The sequence below is a fragment of the Sciurus carolinensis genome, chromosome 6 (assembly GCF_902686445.1).
Source record: "Sciurus carolinensis chromosome 6, mSciCar1.2, whole genome shotgun sequence".
Taxonomy (NCBI): domain Eukaryota; kingdom Metazoa; phylum Chordata; class Mammalia; order Rodentia; family Sciuridae; genus Sciurus; species Sciurus carolinensis.
Window position 1 is genome coordinate 6,317,611 of NC_062218.1, and position 18,837 is coordinate 6,336,447.

The 18,837-nt window shown below is 51.0% G+C and overlaps 1 protein-coding gene across 1 annotated transcript; it reads right to left on the reverse strand.

Moving 5' to 3' along the window:
* Window positions 1–49: 49 nt before the first annotated feature.
* Window positions 50–18,500, reverse strand: Cfap90 (cilia and flagella associated protein 90). The gene is made up of 3 exons (XM_047555884.1): window positions 18,043–18,500; window positions 2,179–2,295; window positions 50–491 (listed from the first exon to the last, which is right to left on the reverse strand). The coding sequence occupies exons 1-3, from the start codon at window positions 18,199–18,201 to the stop codon at window positions 312–314; spliced, it is 456 nt and encodes a 151-aa protein (XP_047411840.1). The 5' UTR covers window positions 18,202–18,500; the 3' UTR covers window positions 50–311.
* Between the last annotated feature and the right edge of the window lie 337 nt (window positions 18,501–18,837).

Consider the following 18,837-nt stretch of genomic DNA (forward strand, 5'->3'; position numbering starts at 1 on the left):
TGCCCATTGTGAGAATCAGGCAAAGGTGATTAAATGAAACCAGCCACCATCCAGGGACCAAGTGTTCCTTTTATTCATGTGTTCACAATGTCACAGTCTCCATTTAATACAAGATAAGTTCAGGGGGACATCCCACGGTGGACACACTCAGGACGGGGTGAAGGTGCTGGCTGGGTGCCACACCAAGGCAGCCTGAGGGAAGGCTGCTCACCTGCGTGCCCTTCCCACCATCCCGTGCAGCCCTAGAGCGCTCAGATGTCGCCTCCTCCCTGCCCTCCCTGCACAACCTGGGCACCCTGGCAAGGACGGCCTCAGGCTGGAGAGATGTGCCCAAAGCCAGGCTCCTTGAGGCTGGGGATGTCGTTCTTCCTGTAGAAGTCGGCATGCACGTTGTTGGTGCGGCCGTAGTCCCGGTTCAGGGGCTCCACCGGCTGGTGGATGCGCTTCCCGTAGACAGAGGACATCAGCACTCCCACGGGCCTCTCCTGTTCCTGGAGGGGCCAGAGCTCTTGTTCAGCATGCCCAGCACGCAGCACAGCCAACCCACCCACAGCCACCAGGTCCCACCCAGGTGGGCCAAGCAGGTCCTGCCCCCTCCGCAGGGCCTCCTCAGCTCCCCACAGCCTCCTCCACACTGGAGCAGAGGGTCCTCTCAACCCACGTCAGGCCCTGTCTTCTCCTTTCAGAACCCTCCGATGTCCTGAACTCATTCAGAGGAAAAGGTAAGATCCCTGACCTTGAGGATCAAGGTCCACAAGAGGTCAGAGTAGTGCTGACCTCAGCCTGCCTCTGCTCCTCACCCTCCCCGCCTGCTGGCTCCTGGCGCTCCTCCGGCCCTGCCCGACTTTCTCCCTCCCCTCCTCTCCCTCCGCAGCACCCAGCACCCAGAGCAGCACTCTCCAGCCTCCAGGCCTGTCCTCTCGCACATTCCTCCTTCCTGGTCAGTCTCTGCTCTGCTTCTGCGGGGCCCTTCACCCACCCCCCAGATGGCTTTCCGCTCCTCCATGCACTGTCACCACCTAGACGGAATTCCTCTCTCTCGTTTTTCCTCCACTTTGATTTTCTCTCTTCTGGGAGTGTCAGTTCTGAGAGGCTGGACCTTGCGTCCTGTTTCCCTGACACTCAGCAACACACTGGAGGAGGCCAGGATAAGGAGCTGACCCCCACTCTTCTCCTGAGAAGGCACTAGCTCCACTACCCACTCAGAAGCATCCACGTGAAGAGAAACAGCAGCGTCCCTGACGTGGTCCCTCCTTCAGCTCACTTCACATCAAAATAAGAGAACTGCGAAGTGTGGTGCCAAGGACCATGAACAAAGCAGACACAGGCAGAAACCTGGTGACAAATAGAGACCACACCTGCAGCTTTCATAATACAGCGTCTGTGAAGGACGCTGCCGAGCAGGTCACACTCACTCAGCACATTAACCCGCCGTGCTCAGCTCAGGCTGTCAAGACAACGGCAGAGTGGGAAGGTGCGGCAGGGTCCACTCCGAAGGCAGACAGGCCCGACCCGGCTGAGGAGGCACATGCCCATCCCAGGAAGCTGCCAGGACCCCTAACTCCTCACCCTGCCAGACTCGCCAGCTCTGCTGGTCATGGCCTGTGCAGCCCACGGCAAGGTAGCTCCTTCCTGTCAGAAAAAGGTGGGACTATACAGAAGGAGAACCACCCTATGTGTGGTGGACGTGGTAGCGTGGTAAGTGAACTTCAGAGAAATGGTCTGATGTGCAACTTCACCCTAGAAGAGCTCGGCAGCCAGGACCTAGAGGCCGACCAGACCTGCTCCTGCTGTTAGAAAGAACTTCCTAGGTTTGTTCTCCTTAAATTGCTAAATTTCATACAACCAAACAACAGAATCAGGAAAATGAATACCCAAATGATGTCAGAATAGAGGAACTGGAAAATTAGCTTAGTGTTAGCTTCTTAGCACAGTAAGATAGAGAAGCTCAGAGGGCAACACAAAGCAAGTGAACACAACATTAAATAGATGTGGGTACACACACATGCACACGCACACACGTGTATGCAGTTCACACATGGACATGCATCGGTGTGCAGATGAACACACGTACAGAGCACATGCACACATGCATGCACATGCATGATTATGTGTATGGCCACATGTACACATTTTTGGCTGATCTGTTAGCTCATTTGTGTCCCGTCTTAATCTTACCTCCTCGTTGATATGAAGACCCAGACCTTTGGCGTGCTCCCTGTCATCCCGGTGCAGTTTCTGGTTATAATCTAATCTCCTCTTGAAGACACAGTCATAGAGGGAAACAATCCCTGTCTGGGAATGAAAAGGGAGAGAGCCATGGGCTTACTGGAAGACTGAGCTGCGGTGCCTGATGGGGCACAGACGCCCGCGCTCTCCAATGGGGCCTGGAGGTGTGCAGAGCGTCCCGACGACGTGCTAAGTGATGAAAAAGGTCACTGCACCAAGCAGAGCCTACTGTGACCAGGAGCAGGGAGCAGCCCAGGTCCCACCAGCAAGAGCAGGACGCTGAGCTTCCAGGATGGAGTAGGAGTCTCTCCAAGGCCCTTCTCCTCAACTCTCTTGTGCTCCCTCCCTTCCTGATAAGGCTCCTCAAGATCCCTTCCATTCCCACTCCGTCACCAGAGTTCGAGTCTGAAGTAGTAACAACCTTGCCTCAGTTTACCAGGCCACTGTAACACAATACCATGGACTGGGTGGTTCATGAACCACAGAAGTTCACGTCTCGGTTCTGGAGGCTGGAAGCCCAGTCAGTGTCAGGGTGCTGGCAGATCCAGCGTCTGGTGGGTCTGCTTTCTGCTTCATAGATGGCAGCTTCTTGCTGTGTCCTCACATGGTAGAAGGTGCACGCAGCTCCCTTAGGCCTCTTTCATAAGAGCACTAATCACATGCATGAGGGCTCCATCCTCATGACCCGATCACCTCCTGAAGGCCCAGCCCTAATACCAGCACATTGGCGTCAGGTTTCAACATATGTATTTGTAGGGGACACAAACATCATAACAAGACTCTATTGCTATGGATAAGGATGTGTGTGTGTGTGCGCGCGCACGCTTGCACACACACATCTTCTCCTTCATTTCTACTTTTTTTGTTATTTCCGAAATAATCTATTGTAAGCTTGTACTGCTCTGAAAAACTCACAATAGCTGGAATAGCTGAATGCTAAAACAATAAAATCAAACAGGACTTATCCTGTAAGTTTCCAGATAATTGAATTGTTCTACATGCAAACCCCTCTCTTGAAAGACAATATTTTCTGTAGTCATGTGGTAGCTATAGTAGTTTGAAATTCGAATATATGGATATATGCTATGTATAATGTATATATAAACATACATAACATTCATATCATTATATATATATATTGTACTATACACACACATGCAAACTTTGACGTATGAGAAAAGGACCCCTTTGGATCTGCAACATCTCTAGGTCTGCATCCCAATTTATCTGCCTCTTCGGTACCTAATGAAAGAAGGCATCCATGCGACAGCTCCTCTTTAATCTCCATGTCATAAATTGGGCTTAGTGTCTGGGACTCCAGTTGCCTTAAATCCCGCAGCACCAAACCCAGCCCTGTCTCCATTTGGGAGCGTTGGATCTCTAACTTAGGCTTGGCTGGTTTTTCTTTTTTCCTGATAGGGATGCTGTAATGACTTCCTCCCCCCACAGGACCAGGAGGCAGGACCAGGAGACAGTGAGAATGATGAGCCATACACCACATGGTACAGTGGAAAACGTGGTAGGGCTCTCGTTCACCCTGACGTGAGAATGCAGAGCTCCTGGCAGTAACCAGATTAACGAGAGCCTGGTGGAGGCCCCCAAGCCCCTCAGGATCATGCACAGGTAATCTGCCAGGTGCAGCACACCTGGCTCCTGATAGGGAGCTAGGAGTGACTCAGATGTGCCGCTGTCCCCACACTGTTGGCCGTCTAGTGGGGGAGCCAGGTGGTATTTTAGAATCACAATCTGAAGATCCCTGAGGACCCTCAAAACCGCAGCATGATCTGTAAGATCCTCAGTCAACCCCTGCTGCCACCCTGGCTTGCCCGAGTTCAACCTGGAGGAGGGAAGCCACTCCCTCTGGGGCCATTCTGTGTGTTCACGGCCCACAAAGCTCTCCTGTCTCACTCTCGCTCCCTTGACCTCTGACATGCTTGTGCCAAACTGCCCTGGCCTGAGTGTCTCCTGAAGACTAGGCGAGGGTTAAAAAAACAAAACAGAAAAGGCTGGAGACAAAGAGGGATGGACAAAGGAGTCAGCGTGTAGTCGGTGAAAGCTGGCTAGTGCTGGGGACGTCACATCACCACGGCAGAGAAGGACCAGAGAAATTAGTGGAAAGGAAACCCCGGAAGGCACCTCCTACACGCAAAGGGATGAGAAAAAATGTTGCCAGGAAAACATCAATCACTTTAACAACATAAAATTAGACATTTGCTTATCAAATAAAGCCAAAGCTTTTTTTAAAACCCATTTTGAGATGTGATAGAGGACTCTCCGTGTCTTTAGCACACGGTGCAGGACGTCCCTGAATGTGAAGCTGATGGGCTGCTGCCTGCAGAGGCCAGGCAGAGCTAACACCAACACGGGCCCCTCAGCAACCCACAGGAAGCCGGGACACCACCCCAGTGCTGGGGGTAAAGGGCAGGGGCAGCCTGGCCCTTATGCCATGAAGGTCATCCTTCCCTGTGAGGTCTGCAGCTCCTGGCCAGGCTGGGGAGAGTCCAGTAGGAAGGAAAGGGCCATTACTTGAGCTCCGTCACCCTCATGCCACTCGCCACACACGATCACTTAGGAGATTAGATGGCAACTAAGCTCTTGGTCAAAATCTGGTTTTCCATTGTTTCTGGACTCCTTCCTGACCTGGCTGACCCTGTGCCAGGTGGGCCTGGGGACAGCAGCCGGGAAGGACTGAACTCCCACGGCCAGGAGGCACTTTCTTGCCTGCACCCTGAGAACCTTGTGCCAATCTGAGGTGATGGTGGCCACCTCCTGGTCCACAGTGCTCCCGTCCGGAAACAGCGCCCCCCGGAGGGGCAGCACTAAGCCAGGGAAGCAGATCCTCTGGTAACCGCTGTGCCCTTTCCCCGCCCAGAGCTTTCAACCAGGCCAGCCCTTCTGAACCGAAAGCCCTGCTGGAGTTCCAGCCTTATCCTGGAGGAAGATCCTGAAGGCGGAAGGATGGACTCAAGAAGAGAGTGGGTGTAAGCACTGTTATCCGAAGGAGAAAGAAAATGTTAGGTCATTCTTTTTCCTACACCAAAGAAACCCAGTATAGTATACAGCTTCAGAGGGGAAAGAAAAAAAAAAAAAAAAACCCATTTCTTTCCTTTCTAGTCAGGTCTCCTAAAACACTATGAAAGTAATCGCTATCACTGCCTGCCGTCCCAGGATTAGTTACCAAGAGCCGCACACATCTCCATCTTTATTAGGAACCTCGCTGCTGCTGGATGTGAAGTGATCAGAATCTCAGATCGCTTTTCTTTGTGTGGATTTTGCATATTCAGAACTTTCCAGAGTAAAGATGAATTTTTCTATCATTGAAAAATAAGGATGAAAAGAAAGAAATATCATTAGCAGGCAGGCAGCCACTCTGAGCTCTGTAACTGTCCATTTCCAACACCTAATCAAAGCCGAAGTCTTTCCTGGATTGTAACTACTAATCTTTCTTCTTTTCTTCTTTCATTCCTTTATAGCTTCAAGCAAAAACCAACTGGAGTTTAGATGCTATTACAGAGCAGAGCTTCTGAGTTTCCTGGTATTTTGTAATTATAATCTCTCAAGGAATCACTTCTACAGAAAAAGCCATGTAATCATCCTGAGATGCAGAAAATATTAATAAAAGAAATATCCATTCCTCCTTTGGAAAAAAAAAAGGGAATCACTTCTATTTCACATATAATATGGATTTTAAAAACAGCAAAACAGAAAATACTTATTTTTCTCTTGTAATGGCTCCCTTTCTCCTGTTGTGTTCTGAGCACTGTTAGAGTGTAGTTCGGCCTCATAGTGGCTGATGCTTGCGACCTGCCATCCATTTCTCTCACAGGACCCCCAGTCTGACCCGGAGAAGTCTCCCCAGTCTGGAGGCCTGTGTAGACAGATGCTCCAGGTGGAGTGGAAACTTCAGTTTTCACCCCCAACAGCACAGTGGTCTACTGTCGCTGTGTTGGGATATGGCTTCCATGTCCCTCTAAGGTTCCTATGGTGATATTTAACCCCCATTGTAAGAGGCACCCCCTGCAATTAAGAGGGTGAGAGCAGTCTCAGTAGGTGTGAAGAGGTGGGACCTTCGGGAGGGAGTGGATTAGATAAGGCCATCAGGATTCAGTCCTGGGGCTTCGTAAGAGAGAGAGAGAGAGAGAGAAGACCACAGGCCCACTTCCTGTCACCTGGGATGCCCTGACTCTTCCAGCGAGCAGCTCATCACCAGGTGTGGACCCTGGGACCTCCAGAACTATGAGCTAAATGAAGGGCTTTCCTTTATAAAGTTACTCAGCCTTAGGTATTTCATCACAGTAATGGAAAATGGACTAATGCATCTATTGCACTGGGTTGTCCTTAGCCTTCAGGATAGAAATGGGAATCCCTGCCTAAAGGAGGCTAGACCTCAAGAGTGGAGATGAGGCCAATAATTAAACATGACTGTATACTAGAGATGGAGCAACAGAGGCATGTACAAAGTACCATGGCACAAAGCAGGGGGTGGGCAGTGGGTGCGACTGTCTGCTAGACGGGGACCACACCATGCTTCTGTAGCCATGACTCTGGAGCAGCCTCTCTGGGTACTGTGGGCTGCTACTGTGCATTGGATTCTGTAATGGTTTGGATCACAAATGACCCCCAAAGGCATATGCTGCAGGCTTGGTCCTCAGGGTGGCACAACTGGGAGGTAGTCTCAACCCTCCAGGAATTCAAGAAGTGACTTATCTGGAAACGGAGTCACTGAAGAGGAGGTCACCCTGGGGCCTACTACTAATCCATTAGGACTGGTGTTTTTCTGGAAAGGGGAAATGTGGACACAAAGATGTGCACAGAGGGCAGAAGAGGTGAAGAGACCAGAGAAAAGACGCCCCAGCAAGAGGCCAGTACACTCACCCCCCAGAGCCCTCCGAGGGAAGTCCCTGCCCACACCATACTTCAGATTGTCAGCCCCAGAGTGTGAGGATGCACTCCTGCTGTTCCATACCACCAGGCCTGAGGTACTCAGCAGCTCCCGCAGACAGACATGGTAAGGAGAAGCAGCCATCCTTTGAGCGCTGGGAAGTCAGTTGGGAAAAAAAGAAAAGTTCCTGCAGCAGGGCCAAAGTGACATGGACTCTTCAGTCAGAGGCATTTAAGAGCCAGTGTCCAGGGACTTGTGCAGCTTCCTGTGGAGGAGGTGAAGGTATCCTGGGCAGTGGACACTGAGTGGACCCAGCTGACCCTGGCTGGATATTTGGCATATGAAATAAGCCTTGTTTTGAGCTGCTGTCTTAGTCAGCTTTTTTGCTGCTGTAACTAAAGAACCTCACCAGAACAACTGTAGAGGAGGAGTTTATTTGAGGGCTCACGGTTTCAGGGGTCTCGGTCCATAGAAAGCAGGCTCCATTCCTTGGGGTTCAAGGTGAGGCTGAACACCATGGCGGGAGAGGGTGGTGGAGGGAAGCAGAGAGAGAGAAGACTCCACTCTCCCGTACAAAATATACACCCAATGACCCACCTCCTCCAGCCACACCCACCTCCTCCAGCCACACCCACCGCCTCCAGTCACACCCACCGCCTCCAGCCACACCCACCGCCTCCAGCCACACCCATCTCCTCCAGCCACACCCACCGCCTCCAGCCACACCCACCGCCTCCAGCCACACCCACCTGCCTCCAATTACCGCTCAGTTAATCCCATGGGGATTAATGCACTGATTAGGTTAAGGCTCTCAGGACCCAATCATTTTTCCTCCAAACCTTGCATTGTCTCACACGTGAGCTTTTGGGGGGACACCTCACATCCAAACCATAACAGCTGCTGAAGGTGGGGGCTGCTTGGCACCCACCATGACCAGGGCAGGTGAGTGGAGAAAAGGCCTCCCCTGTAGCCTACAGGACCCGCCCTGGAGCCTTGGGCTTTTGAAATGCCCACTGCCTCCACCCGGCCTTGGAAGCGATCTTCCAGAAGTTACACACTCTTGCATGAACCGCAGGTGTATGAGTTTGAGCACACCGGGACCCAAGTCCTTCCTTCTCTCCTTCCTTTCAGATCATGGTAAATGTACATGCACTTTCCATAGTCAGTTCAAATGATGTCAGTTCCATGAAGAAAAACCAAATGAGAACATTGAAATGACCCCCTTTCAATATGACTGTGGCAGGGGCAAGGCCATGTGCTCACCCAACACATCTCCTCTCCAGAACAAGCCCAAGAGGCCACTGCCAGTACCCTACGGTCATGCCGGTCTAGGAACACGGGCCTCCAAGGCAGCCTCGGCTAAGCTGGTCCACGCAGGCTGCGAAGTCCTGCAGGCTCTCTCTCCTCCCTCACTATGTGGAGAATTCAGAGCACCCAACACAGCAATCCAGAGTCCCACAGACTCCCGGGCCCTGGCACCAGAAAGAGGGAGCCTGGTTCCTACGTCACTGCCACATGGGGAAACACACAAGCTGAGCCACAGATGAGAAAGAAATGGGTCTCTGTCGTGTTACCATTAGTAGTAGTAGTAGCAATAGGAGGAGGACAGGGATTGAACTCATGGACACTTTACTACTGGCCTAATCCCCAGCCCTTTTTATTCTTTATTTTGAGGCAAGGTCTTGCTAAGTTTCAGAGGTTGACCTCAAACTTGCAATCCTCCTGCCTCAGCCTCCTGAGTTCCTAGGATGACAGATGTGCATCAGTTCCTCTGGCACCTTTATTATCTTGAGTCCAGTGGTGCACCTGTGCTTAACCATCCACCTGTCGGAGAAAAGACCTGATTATAGTGATTGCTGACTTCTATGGTAGAAATATCCTCTCCATGACCGGTTTCAGGCTATTAATTAAACAGAGTTCAGAAGAGATGCTGCAAATGGATTCTTGTGAATTGGGCAATGCAGGCTCTGGCACTCCTGGGTCAGCCCCTGAGGGCTCAGGGTCCATTGGCTGCTGGTCCCCCTCAACTAATAAAAAAATCAACCCGTGGGCAGGCAAAGCCCATTTCCTCTTTTCACTAACCACAGCTCAGTTACTGATTCGTCTTGGGACTTCAGTCCTGTTAGCCCGTTCTGGGGACATATGAACCACTTTCAAAATTGAGTATTCCCAAGGTAAGCCAACACAGTGTTGTTTGATTCATAAGGGTCTCATCTTACTTCTGATAAATCCAGAACATTGCCTTGGGAGTGTAGGACTGTGTGAAGCTTGGTGGGGTTATTTTCATTAAGTTTAACAGCATTCAAATTTTATATCTCATAAGGCTGCAGCTTGTCAGGCACAAAATGTTAGCACTCTCGATAGAAAAATGCTCAACTGTTCTCTTCGGTCTGTCTGTGGCTAAGATTTTGCTTCTTCTTCTAGTACCTGAGTATGGTGCCTTTGAGAAAGTTTAGAACTTCAAATAATCTGAATGTTTTACTGCAGAACTCCTCCCTCCGGGTGTGTCTGCTGCCCCTTGTGTGTGCTCCAAGGCCTGCCCCAGTATTGAATGGGCCAGCTTGTCGTCAGCAGGAGTCTTGTGATTGTGGAGCTGGGTTACAGCTGCCCACCACGCCCTCTCCCCTGCACTTCACCTCACGGGAGGAATCGGCAATCGGCCGGGTGGAAGTTCGCACCCCACCCTACAAGTTTCTCTTGGTCAAATCTACTGGGGAAAATGTTCTTTCTTTTCTCATGTCATCGCTTATTATTCAAACATCTGCAATGGCTTCAATATGCTTCGCGTGTTAGTCAGCTTTTCATCACTGTGACAAAACACCTGAGAAAACAACCTAAAGAGGAAGGATTTATTTCAACTCATGGATTCAGAGGTCTCACTGCATGATCAGCCAGCTCCATTGATTTGGGTGTGAAGTATGGCAGATTATCCTGATGGAAGGGTGTGGCAGAGAACAGCTGCTCAGCTCCTGGCAGCCGGAGGGTGGGGAGGAGAGAGCGGGGTGGTGGGGGAAGTAGCCAGGAACAGGATTCACCCTTAAAGGGAACGTCCCCAGTGACCTACTTCCACGACCTACGGGTTCCACCACCTCCCAATAATGACCTCACATTAAGACCCCATGGATGGATTAATCCACAGATGACATCACAGCCCTTGTAACCCAGTCACTTCCTAAAATCCCCACCTCTGAATATTGCTGCATAGGGGACCGAGCCTTCAACACAGGAACACTCAGGGTCTCTTTACATCCAAACCATAACACTTTGTGTCTCCACAAATCGTCATGGGTAGGGAAGGAACATGGGTCCCCAGGGTGGCAATAATGGAAGACAGAATGAAGCCTTTAAGAGGGGGCCTGGAGGAAGGTACTGGGTCACAAGGGCATGGTTTCAGAAGGGACTGTGGGACCTAGTCTTTCTCTCTGCTTCCTGGCCTCAGATGTGACCATTTGTTCTGACTCGTGTTCTCCCCATTTCTATCCAAGTCATGAAGCAATGCAGCCAAGAGGCTGTCCTTGCCACAGTCCTGCTCTGCTATTTTGACTTTGACTTTCAAAACTGTGAGTTAAATAAATCTCTTCTCTTCATTAATTGGCTGTGTCAGGTGTTTTGTTGTAGTAATGAAAAACTGACTAATGCAATCCCTTAAAGGGGGATACACTGTTCAATGAAAAGAGCAAGTTGCAAATATACACGTACCTATTTGTGTGATCCGAATGTGAATATGTTCTTGTAAAAAGTGTTATACACATCAGTGTATAATGGAAGGACACATGGTACCTGCTCACACAGGTGCTATGATTGGTAGGAACACGAAATCTCCCTGTGGAAGGACAGGCCTACCTCCTCCTTATTTATTCTTCCCTCATTGCTGGGTTTGCAAGTGAAACTGAGCCCTGGACTCATCCCCAGCTGCCCTCCCTGAGGATCTGACCACCTGGAGGAAGACTTTCAGCCCCATTCTGCTGCCCTTGGGTTTCCCAGGGGCAGGTCCCCGGGCAATAAAAATGCAAGGAACATAGAATGAGAGAAGCACCTACAGCCCCCTCCCAGTTACTTTCCACCAGGGGGAGAGCGAGGCCCAGGGCAACCACACAGCAGAAGATCCACGCGGAAGCCCCCATCGAGTCTGAGATGGCTAACTTCTCAGCAGGTGACCTATGCCTGTGTTTTAAAACTTTGCTTTCCATTTATTCTTTCCTCGCTCATTCATGCAGCAGGTATTCGTAGCACACCAGAGGAGACCACAGGAGCTGCTGTGATTACCGAGGAGACAGCAGTGATAGAGAGAAATCCCTACTCTCTGCAGCAGGATAGCTAAGCAAAACATTTAGTAGGTCAGACACCAGTAGGTGCAAGGAGAAACCAGCATGGAGAAGGACAGACACTGTGGGGAGGAGGCAGCTTCCTCCTGCTAGCGAGGGCTCCGGTGGAGGGCACAGGGAGGTGAGGGCCTACTGCACGGCAGAGAGAAAGCTCCTGGATTTGAACAGGGCGCCAGCAACAGCACTGAGGTTCCCCTTATTCACAGCCCCTCAGGAGCGGCCGGGTGACAAGTGAAGAGGAGCCAGGAGACCCGGGGTGTCAGGGGATAAACAGATCTGAGTGCTGGGGACACGAGGTTAAGGGAATAACTCTGTGAAATGGGCCCGCCATGCTGAGCCTGCACGCTTTCTTTTCCAAGAAGCAATTTACCTGCAGCCCTGCCTGGCCTAAGTGGACGGCTGTTACATTCCTCAGCGAACTACCCGCCAACTGCAGGGAAAATGCAGGCCCGCAATAGCGTCCATAAGAAAGACCCAAGCTACCCTGAAGGAAGAGACTCTGTGACCCTTTTCACAGACCACATCCTGAAATTCTGGGAGATAAGGATAATTCCACCTAACCATAAAATCTGTAAGAATTTATGGTTAAGATAATGAAGGTTGGCATTAATGTATGATCTTGAACCTTTCTATTAAATTGCAATGGGTAGAAAAAATAAAAATCCAATAAAAAAGGTCAGCATGAGCCAAGGTGACCTAGAGTGGTCATGGCAGGGACTTAAAAGTCTGATGTTATCCTGCTGCCAGTCAAAAGTCAAGAGGTGGACCTGGGTGGACTTTTTGGAAACTTCCCTGGAATTCCCCAATAAAACGAGTGCAGGAGAGGCATGATGTCCCTCTCCTCTCTGAGAGGACCCACTGTGTCCCCCTATCCCTTCAATAAACTCATGCCTGTTGCTCTGAGCGACATGTCTGAAATCTTTCTGACTTCATTGCAAGAATCTGGGTTTGAAGGGGTGGGTCTTCAAGCTCCCTCAGCTTCTCAGAAGGTCCCAGTTCAAGGGGATCTCATACTGAGCGCCTGCTGTATACCTGACTCCCAGACAGTAGGCCTCCACCCTTACATTCCTAAAGTGCTTGCCCAGTCAGCTCTGGCTCCCAAGCTGTTCCCACAAGTGCAGAGGCCACCAGCTAATCCCACCAACGCTCAAGTACTGTAGAGCAAACCTCCCTCAACGCAGAGCTTCCCACAGTCCACCCCGCCTGGGGACAGCACGTTCTAAAACTGCTTAGCCTTTCTTTAAAAATGTAATTACGAGACTTTGAGGAATTTAATCAAAACCTTCACAGAAGGGCATTCTCCTTTGACTCGCCTCTTTCATTTCAGTAGCAAAAACGCTGCACAAGGCAGAGGAAGAAAAAAGTAATTTAAAAACGCCATTGAACTGATCTGCTTTGCTGCGGCTGGAACCATATTTTACAGGAAAAGGCGCGCGGCTGGAGCTCCCCAGCGAGCAGTACCGGAGTCCACCGCGTCTTAGCCGGCAGCTCGAGAGGACAGATCTGTCTTCCGATTCACGGCATTAGCAGGGCTTTGAGTCCGTGTGCGGCCTTCAGAGGTGGAGCGTGAGGGCTCCCGGGCGGGCTGGGGGCCATCAGGTGGAGGCACCTGTGTTCTGCCCTCACCTGCGGTAGTCTCTGACAGGGAAGGGAGGTCAGCGAAATAAAACGTTGGCCCCCAAGCCCAGCACTTAGGGGAAGGAAACTCCAACCGCCGCCAACAAAGCAAGATGGCAGCAGCTGTGCTTGCCTGAGCTTACTCTGGGCCACTCCACACTTACTGGTCGATTCTTATGAGTTCTATGAAGTTGGCACTGCTCTCATAGATGGTGTGTCAGCCAGCTTTCCATCGCTGTGACCAACACACCTAACAACTTAGAGGAGGAAAGGCTTATTTAAAGGGGCTCGTGGTTTCAGAGATCCAGTCAATGGTTGGCTGATTCCATTGCTCTGGGCCCAAGTGAGGCAGAACATCAAGGTGGAAAGCATGGCAGAGGGAAGCCGTCATTGTAGCCAGAAGTCCGAGAGAGACAGAGACAGAGAGAGACACAGAGAGAGAGAGAGAGAGAGAGAGAGAGAGAGAGAGAGAGAATAAGGATCCAGGGATACGATACATAATCCCCAAGGAATGCCTCCAATGATCTACTTCCTCCAGCCATGTCTACCTACCTACAATTACCACCCAGTACAGCAGCCCTTTCACGTTATTAACCCACCAGCGGATTAATCCACTGATGAGATTACCACTTTCACAAGCTCATCATTGAAACTCTGACATCATGAGCCCCAAATAATCTGAACATTCCTGAACTACCTAACACACGAGCTTTCCAGGGGACAATGGACCATAACAGAGAGATAAAGCGCAACAGACCATTTGTGAATCTGGTTAGGCTACACAGCTAACAAATATGGAGCCGTGATAACTGCAGGACTCCACAGCCTGTATTACCACAACATGTCCACCATAAGTGTTATATAGTCACTAACTGTCTCAGTCCATTCCAGTTGCTATAACAAAATACCATAGACTGGATGGCTACACACAATAGACATTTATTTCCCACAGTTCTGGAGTTTGGGAAGTACAAGATCAAGGTGTTGGCAGATTCAGTGTCTGGTGAGGGGCTGCTTCCTGGCTCACAGATAGTGCCTTCTTGCTGTGTCCTCACATAGCAAGGGATCTCCATGGGGCCCATGCACGAGGGTTCTACCCTCCTGATCTGAGCACTTCCCAAAGGGCCCATCTCCTAATACCATCACTTTGAAGGTCAGGATTTCTACATAAGGATTTGTGTGTAGGGAACACAGCTTCACACCTTAGCACTGACTTGAGTACTAATTCTGCAATGTCCCCACTCAGTTTGGGTACAGCCTGAGATGGATTTAGGTGCAGTTGCTTTCTCAGGAAGCCTGTGGCACAGAATTCACCTTCTTTACTCTAAATGTTCTAAAGATCAGAATCCTACAGCTGATTAAGTACCAGTTCGTAAGATCTTGAGGAGTAGTGACCCTTGGCAAAGGACTGGAACATGTCCTTTGTTATTCTTGTTGCTTTCAAGACCCTTTGTTTAGGTGTTAAAATTCTGTTACATAATTTTCTTTCCTATGATACTAAAGATGTTGGGGATTTATTTTTTTTCCTGTGACCCCAGCTAGCAAAACTGTACTAAAAAACTTCCTCCAAATTCACTTCCTATTGACTTGTCCTTCATGCCATGCCTACCTCCCAGAAGGCAGTAATACAATAGAGCAGAGGATGGGGAACTCTTCTGTAAAGGGGCAGTTACTAATTCTTTTAGGTTTCACAGGTCACATGGTTTCAGTCAAAACTAATCAACTTGGTGTAGTAGTCAAAGACAATATGAAACAAATGGGTGTGAGGCTGTGTTATAATAAAACTTTATTTAAAACAGGAAGTGGACCAGATCCAACCTGGGTGTCTTGTGTGCCAACCCCTGCATTAAAGGCTTGATCCTGATCTCCTTGCAAGTAACCAGGTCCCGTAACTTCACACCTCAGGGTCTTTCTGCCCCTTACTTTGAACCCAAGAAGGTGAAGCCATTTATTTGACTGGTGAATTTAGGAAGAATAAACTGGGTCTACCAGACTCAACTCTGCCCCTTTTCCTTTGGCCATATCTGGCCCATAGGAACTGGGCATCCTGCTCTGGGACCCCTAGCTGCTGTGGTTGAGTGCCCAAATTCTAGCCAGTTCTACGCTACAGTATCTTCAAGTCCATGCACCCAGAGTCTTGCAACCTGACTTTTATCTCTGATAAAAGTCTTTTATCTTGTCCTATATTTGTTTGGTCTTTTATCATGATTTGTCATAGCATCAAGGTGACATTTGACAGAAACTCTCAGAATAGTGTATTCTGAATTTTTACTTAATGTCCAAATGCCAGACCAATTTTATATTCAAAAACAGCATAGACCTTAAGACATCCGGACTCCACTTTCTTGGCTATTTACCTCATGTTATGTATTAATGCTATTCATTATTCATAAATTAATTCGCTATCATACAGTCGTTGCATTCTTAAAATAAAAAAAACAACTACTTAACAAGTGAAATTATATACAGATAACAGTTCTTTTAAAATATTATTCTCTAGGGGGCTGGGGTTGTGGCTCAGTGGTAGAGCACTTCCTAGCACAGGTGAGGCACTGGGTTTGATCCTCAGCACCACATAAAAATAAACAAAATAAAGGTATTGTGTCCATCCACAACTAAAAAATATATATTTTAAATAAACCGCTGTTCTCCGGAGGGAAGCTGAGGTCCTGGGTGGCCAAGAGGTTAGGAATCATAGCTCTCAAACCCTAGGAGAGTCAGCAACAGGACTGTCAGTACAGATTTGATGGCAAACACCCACTTTGCTCAAAGGCAAGCAGAAGGGCTGCCATCACCAGAGACCCTCCCAGGTGCAGGCAGGTGCTTACTGTGGCTGTCCTGGTGTGCTATGGCTGCCAGAGCACAGCACGGTAGACCGGAAGCTTCAAAAGCAGAAACATGTTGTCTCACAGCTCAGCCCAGGTGTGGGATGGGGGTATTGGCAGGGTTGGCAGGCCCAGAGGCTGTGAGGGGAGCACCTGTGGAGAGCCCCCTCTGTGGCCTGCACACAGCCGTCTGGCCACGTCTCTTCACCTCGTCTCCCTCTATGCGCATCTGCTTCTGAATCCAAACCCCCCCTTTCCATAATGATACAAGTCACACTGTATAGTGTCTCCCCCAAAGACTTCACTTTAATTTGATTACCTCTGCAGAATTCCTCCTCCAAATAAACTCACCCTCTGAGGTACCAGGGGTTAGGACTCAACAAGGAGATTTTAGGCAACATCCTTTTAACTCCTACAGCCAGGAACAATCGCTTCCATCTGGAAAGCTAAGCTCCACGGTGCACCCTGACACTTTATGTGTGTGAAAATATGCCAGCATGTGCAGACCTGATTTGGATGTCATTTATTTGGGCTCTGAGACTGTGGGTGGGATGGAGGGAAGGAATACCTTATATATTATTTTGAGGGAATACCTTATATATAATGAGGGAATGCCCTGCCTCTCACACACCTGGTTAATTATAACCCTTTTTTGGGCCACTTGTGCAACTAGGATAGCAAAGATAAGGAAGGCCAGGTTCTGAGTTATCTCTGCAGGCTGAGGTCCCAACCAATGTCCCTTTCCAATAATGACACCCTGTATCCTGTATCCTGAGCAAAAAGACACACTGGAGACATTTAGCAGCCATAAGAAGAAAGGAATACACCCCTGACAAGTTCCGAATCTGCTGCTGCTTCTGTGTAGTCCCCTTAGACATACAGAGCCCTTCACAGGGCAGGTGTAGGTTTGGGCCAGGTCAGAACATGATGTCCACTCCCAGTCCAGCTCTCTGCAGGCTTTTGGCTAGACCACCCACATTTTTTTTTTTGTTATGCAGGTGGCAGAGGGTTTCCCATGCTCTGGACCCTCTAGGCACTGTCCCTGGGTCAAGGATTTGTTTCCACTGCTACACTGGGCCAACCTGCTGCAGATAGACCCTAGTCACTGTGTTTTAGGGGTCCAGATGCCTAGCAGCTCTTTCTCCATTCCTGGAAAAGCACCCTAGGCTAACTCACCCCACATGGCAGATGAACATTCACTCCCACCCCTCCACACACCCTCCCTCCCACTCAGTTCCGGTGGAGACACCCCCCCCACACACCAGGTTCTGTCCCTGTCCAACCTCCTTCCAAGGGACTTTGCCTTACACTGATGGTCCTGTAGCCATCCTCTTTGGGATCCACCTGGAGGAGGGACAACCTCCCTCTCCTACCCATTAACCATAAAGTCCTCTGGGTCTCAGTCAGCCCTGCAAGGAAACACCCTTCTGTAAAGCTCCGTCCCAGACACCCCACCCACTGACCCTAACAACACAGCTCCACTCCTCAAACCTGATCCCTAGTGCAATGCAGCTTGCCCTTAGCACCACAAGTGGACCCGTGGAGAGCCCAGCCCCAACCCCTCCCCACAGTGAGATCCTGCCTCAGGGACATCTCTGGCCTCCCTTGAAGCCTCGCCTAGGCCCCACCCAGCAGCGGAAGCTCCGCCCTGAGCCCCGCCCCAGCCATGAAGCCACGCCTAGACCCCCCCAGAAGCGGAAGCTCCGCCCCCGAGCCCCGCCCCAGTCATGAAGCCCCACTTGGGCCCTGCCCCAGCCGTGAAGCCCCGCCTAGGCCTCACCCAGCCGTGAAACCCCGCCCCGGGCCTCGCCCAAGCTGTGAAGCCCCACCTGGGTCCTGCCCCAGTCGTGAAGCCCCGCCTAGGCCCCACCCAGCAATGGAAGTCCGCCCCGGGCCCCGTCCCAGGCGTGAAGCCCCGCCCAGGCACCACCCAGCAGTGTCCGCCCGGGCCCCGCCCCAGCTGTGAAGCCCCACCTGGACCCCACCCAGCAGTGGAAACTCCGCCCCGGGCCCCGCCCCAGCCGTGAAGCCGCACCTGGGCCCCGCCCCAGCCGTGAAGCCCCGCCCAGGCCCCACCCAGCAGTCGAAGCGCCGGCCCGGGCCTCTCCGGCACCAGGCGCCCAGCCCCGCCCTGCTCTGCGGCCCTGCGCCGGGTGTCGCTCACCTTGCTCGGGCGGTTATAGTAGCTGTGCTCCTTGGGGTCCTGGCGCCGCGGCGGGACGTAGGCGAAGGAGGACAGCGCCGAGATGGGCGGCGGTCGCGGCTTACCCCGCAGCGTTGCGGCTGTGATCTCCTCCTCGTCCTCCATGTCGCTCCCATCCATCGCCCCTGCCGCAGCCGTGGTGCGTCCCACCCGCCCAGGGGCACAGTCCAAGCCCTAGGGCCAGGTTGCCCAGCGCACGCGTTAGTCTGTTGCCTGGAAACCCGGGCTCGGCAACGAGACCTGGGGAACCGCCGGCGGAGTGGGGGCGGGGCGCCGCGGCCCCTCGTCACACCCGGGAAGGGGTCCAGCTGCGGAAGCCGCCGCATACTTCATCCCCGAGAGGGACCGCCCACGCCCACCCTTTTCCTCCCTCCTTCATCTTTGCTCCTGCAGCGTGTGCTGCTTCACCCACAGGTCACTCCTGTGGCATTAGTGACCCAGCACCACAATGCCGCAGGAGCTGGAGGTAACCTGGGAACAAGCGACGCAGACAGTGGTGCAGACAGAGAAGAAAGGTGAAGACCGTCGGCAGAGGGTCTAGGGCGGCGGGGTCCAGTGAAAACATTGAGAGCCACGTGTGTAATTCTACATTTGCTACGTTGAAAAGGTATCAAGCAGGGCGGGGATTGTGGCTCAGTGGTAGAGCACTTACCCTGCGCATGTGAAGCCCTGGGTTCGATCCTCAGCACCACATAAAAAAATGAATAAATAATAAATAAAGGAAGGTGTTGTGTCCATCTACAACTAAAAAGATAT

Bases quoted from the DNA above. Each gene is read 5' to 3' on its own strand.
- Cfap90 (XM_047555884.1), bottom strand. From the start codon at position 18,201: ATGGATGGGAGCGACATGGAGGACGAGGAGGAGATCACAGCCGCAACG. The intron at 2,296-18,042 runs GTGAGCGACACC...TTTCATTCCCAG, and splicing joins ACTATAACCGCCCGAGCAAG to ACAGGGATTGTTTCCCTCTA. The intron at 492-2,178 runs GTAAGATTAAGA...TGGCCCCTCCAG, and splicing joins GTCTTCATATCAACGAGGAG to GAACAGGAGAGGCCCGTGGG.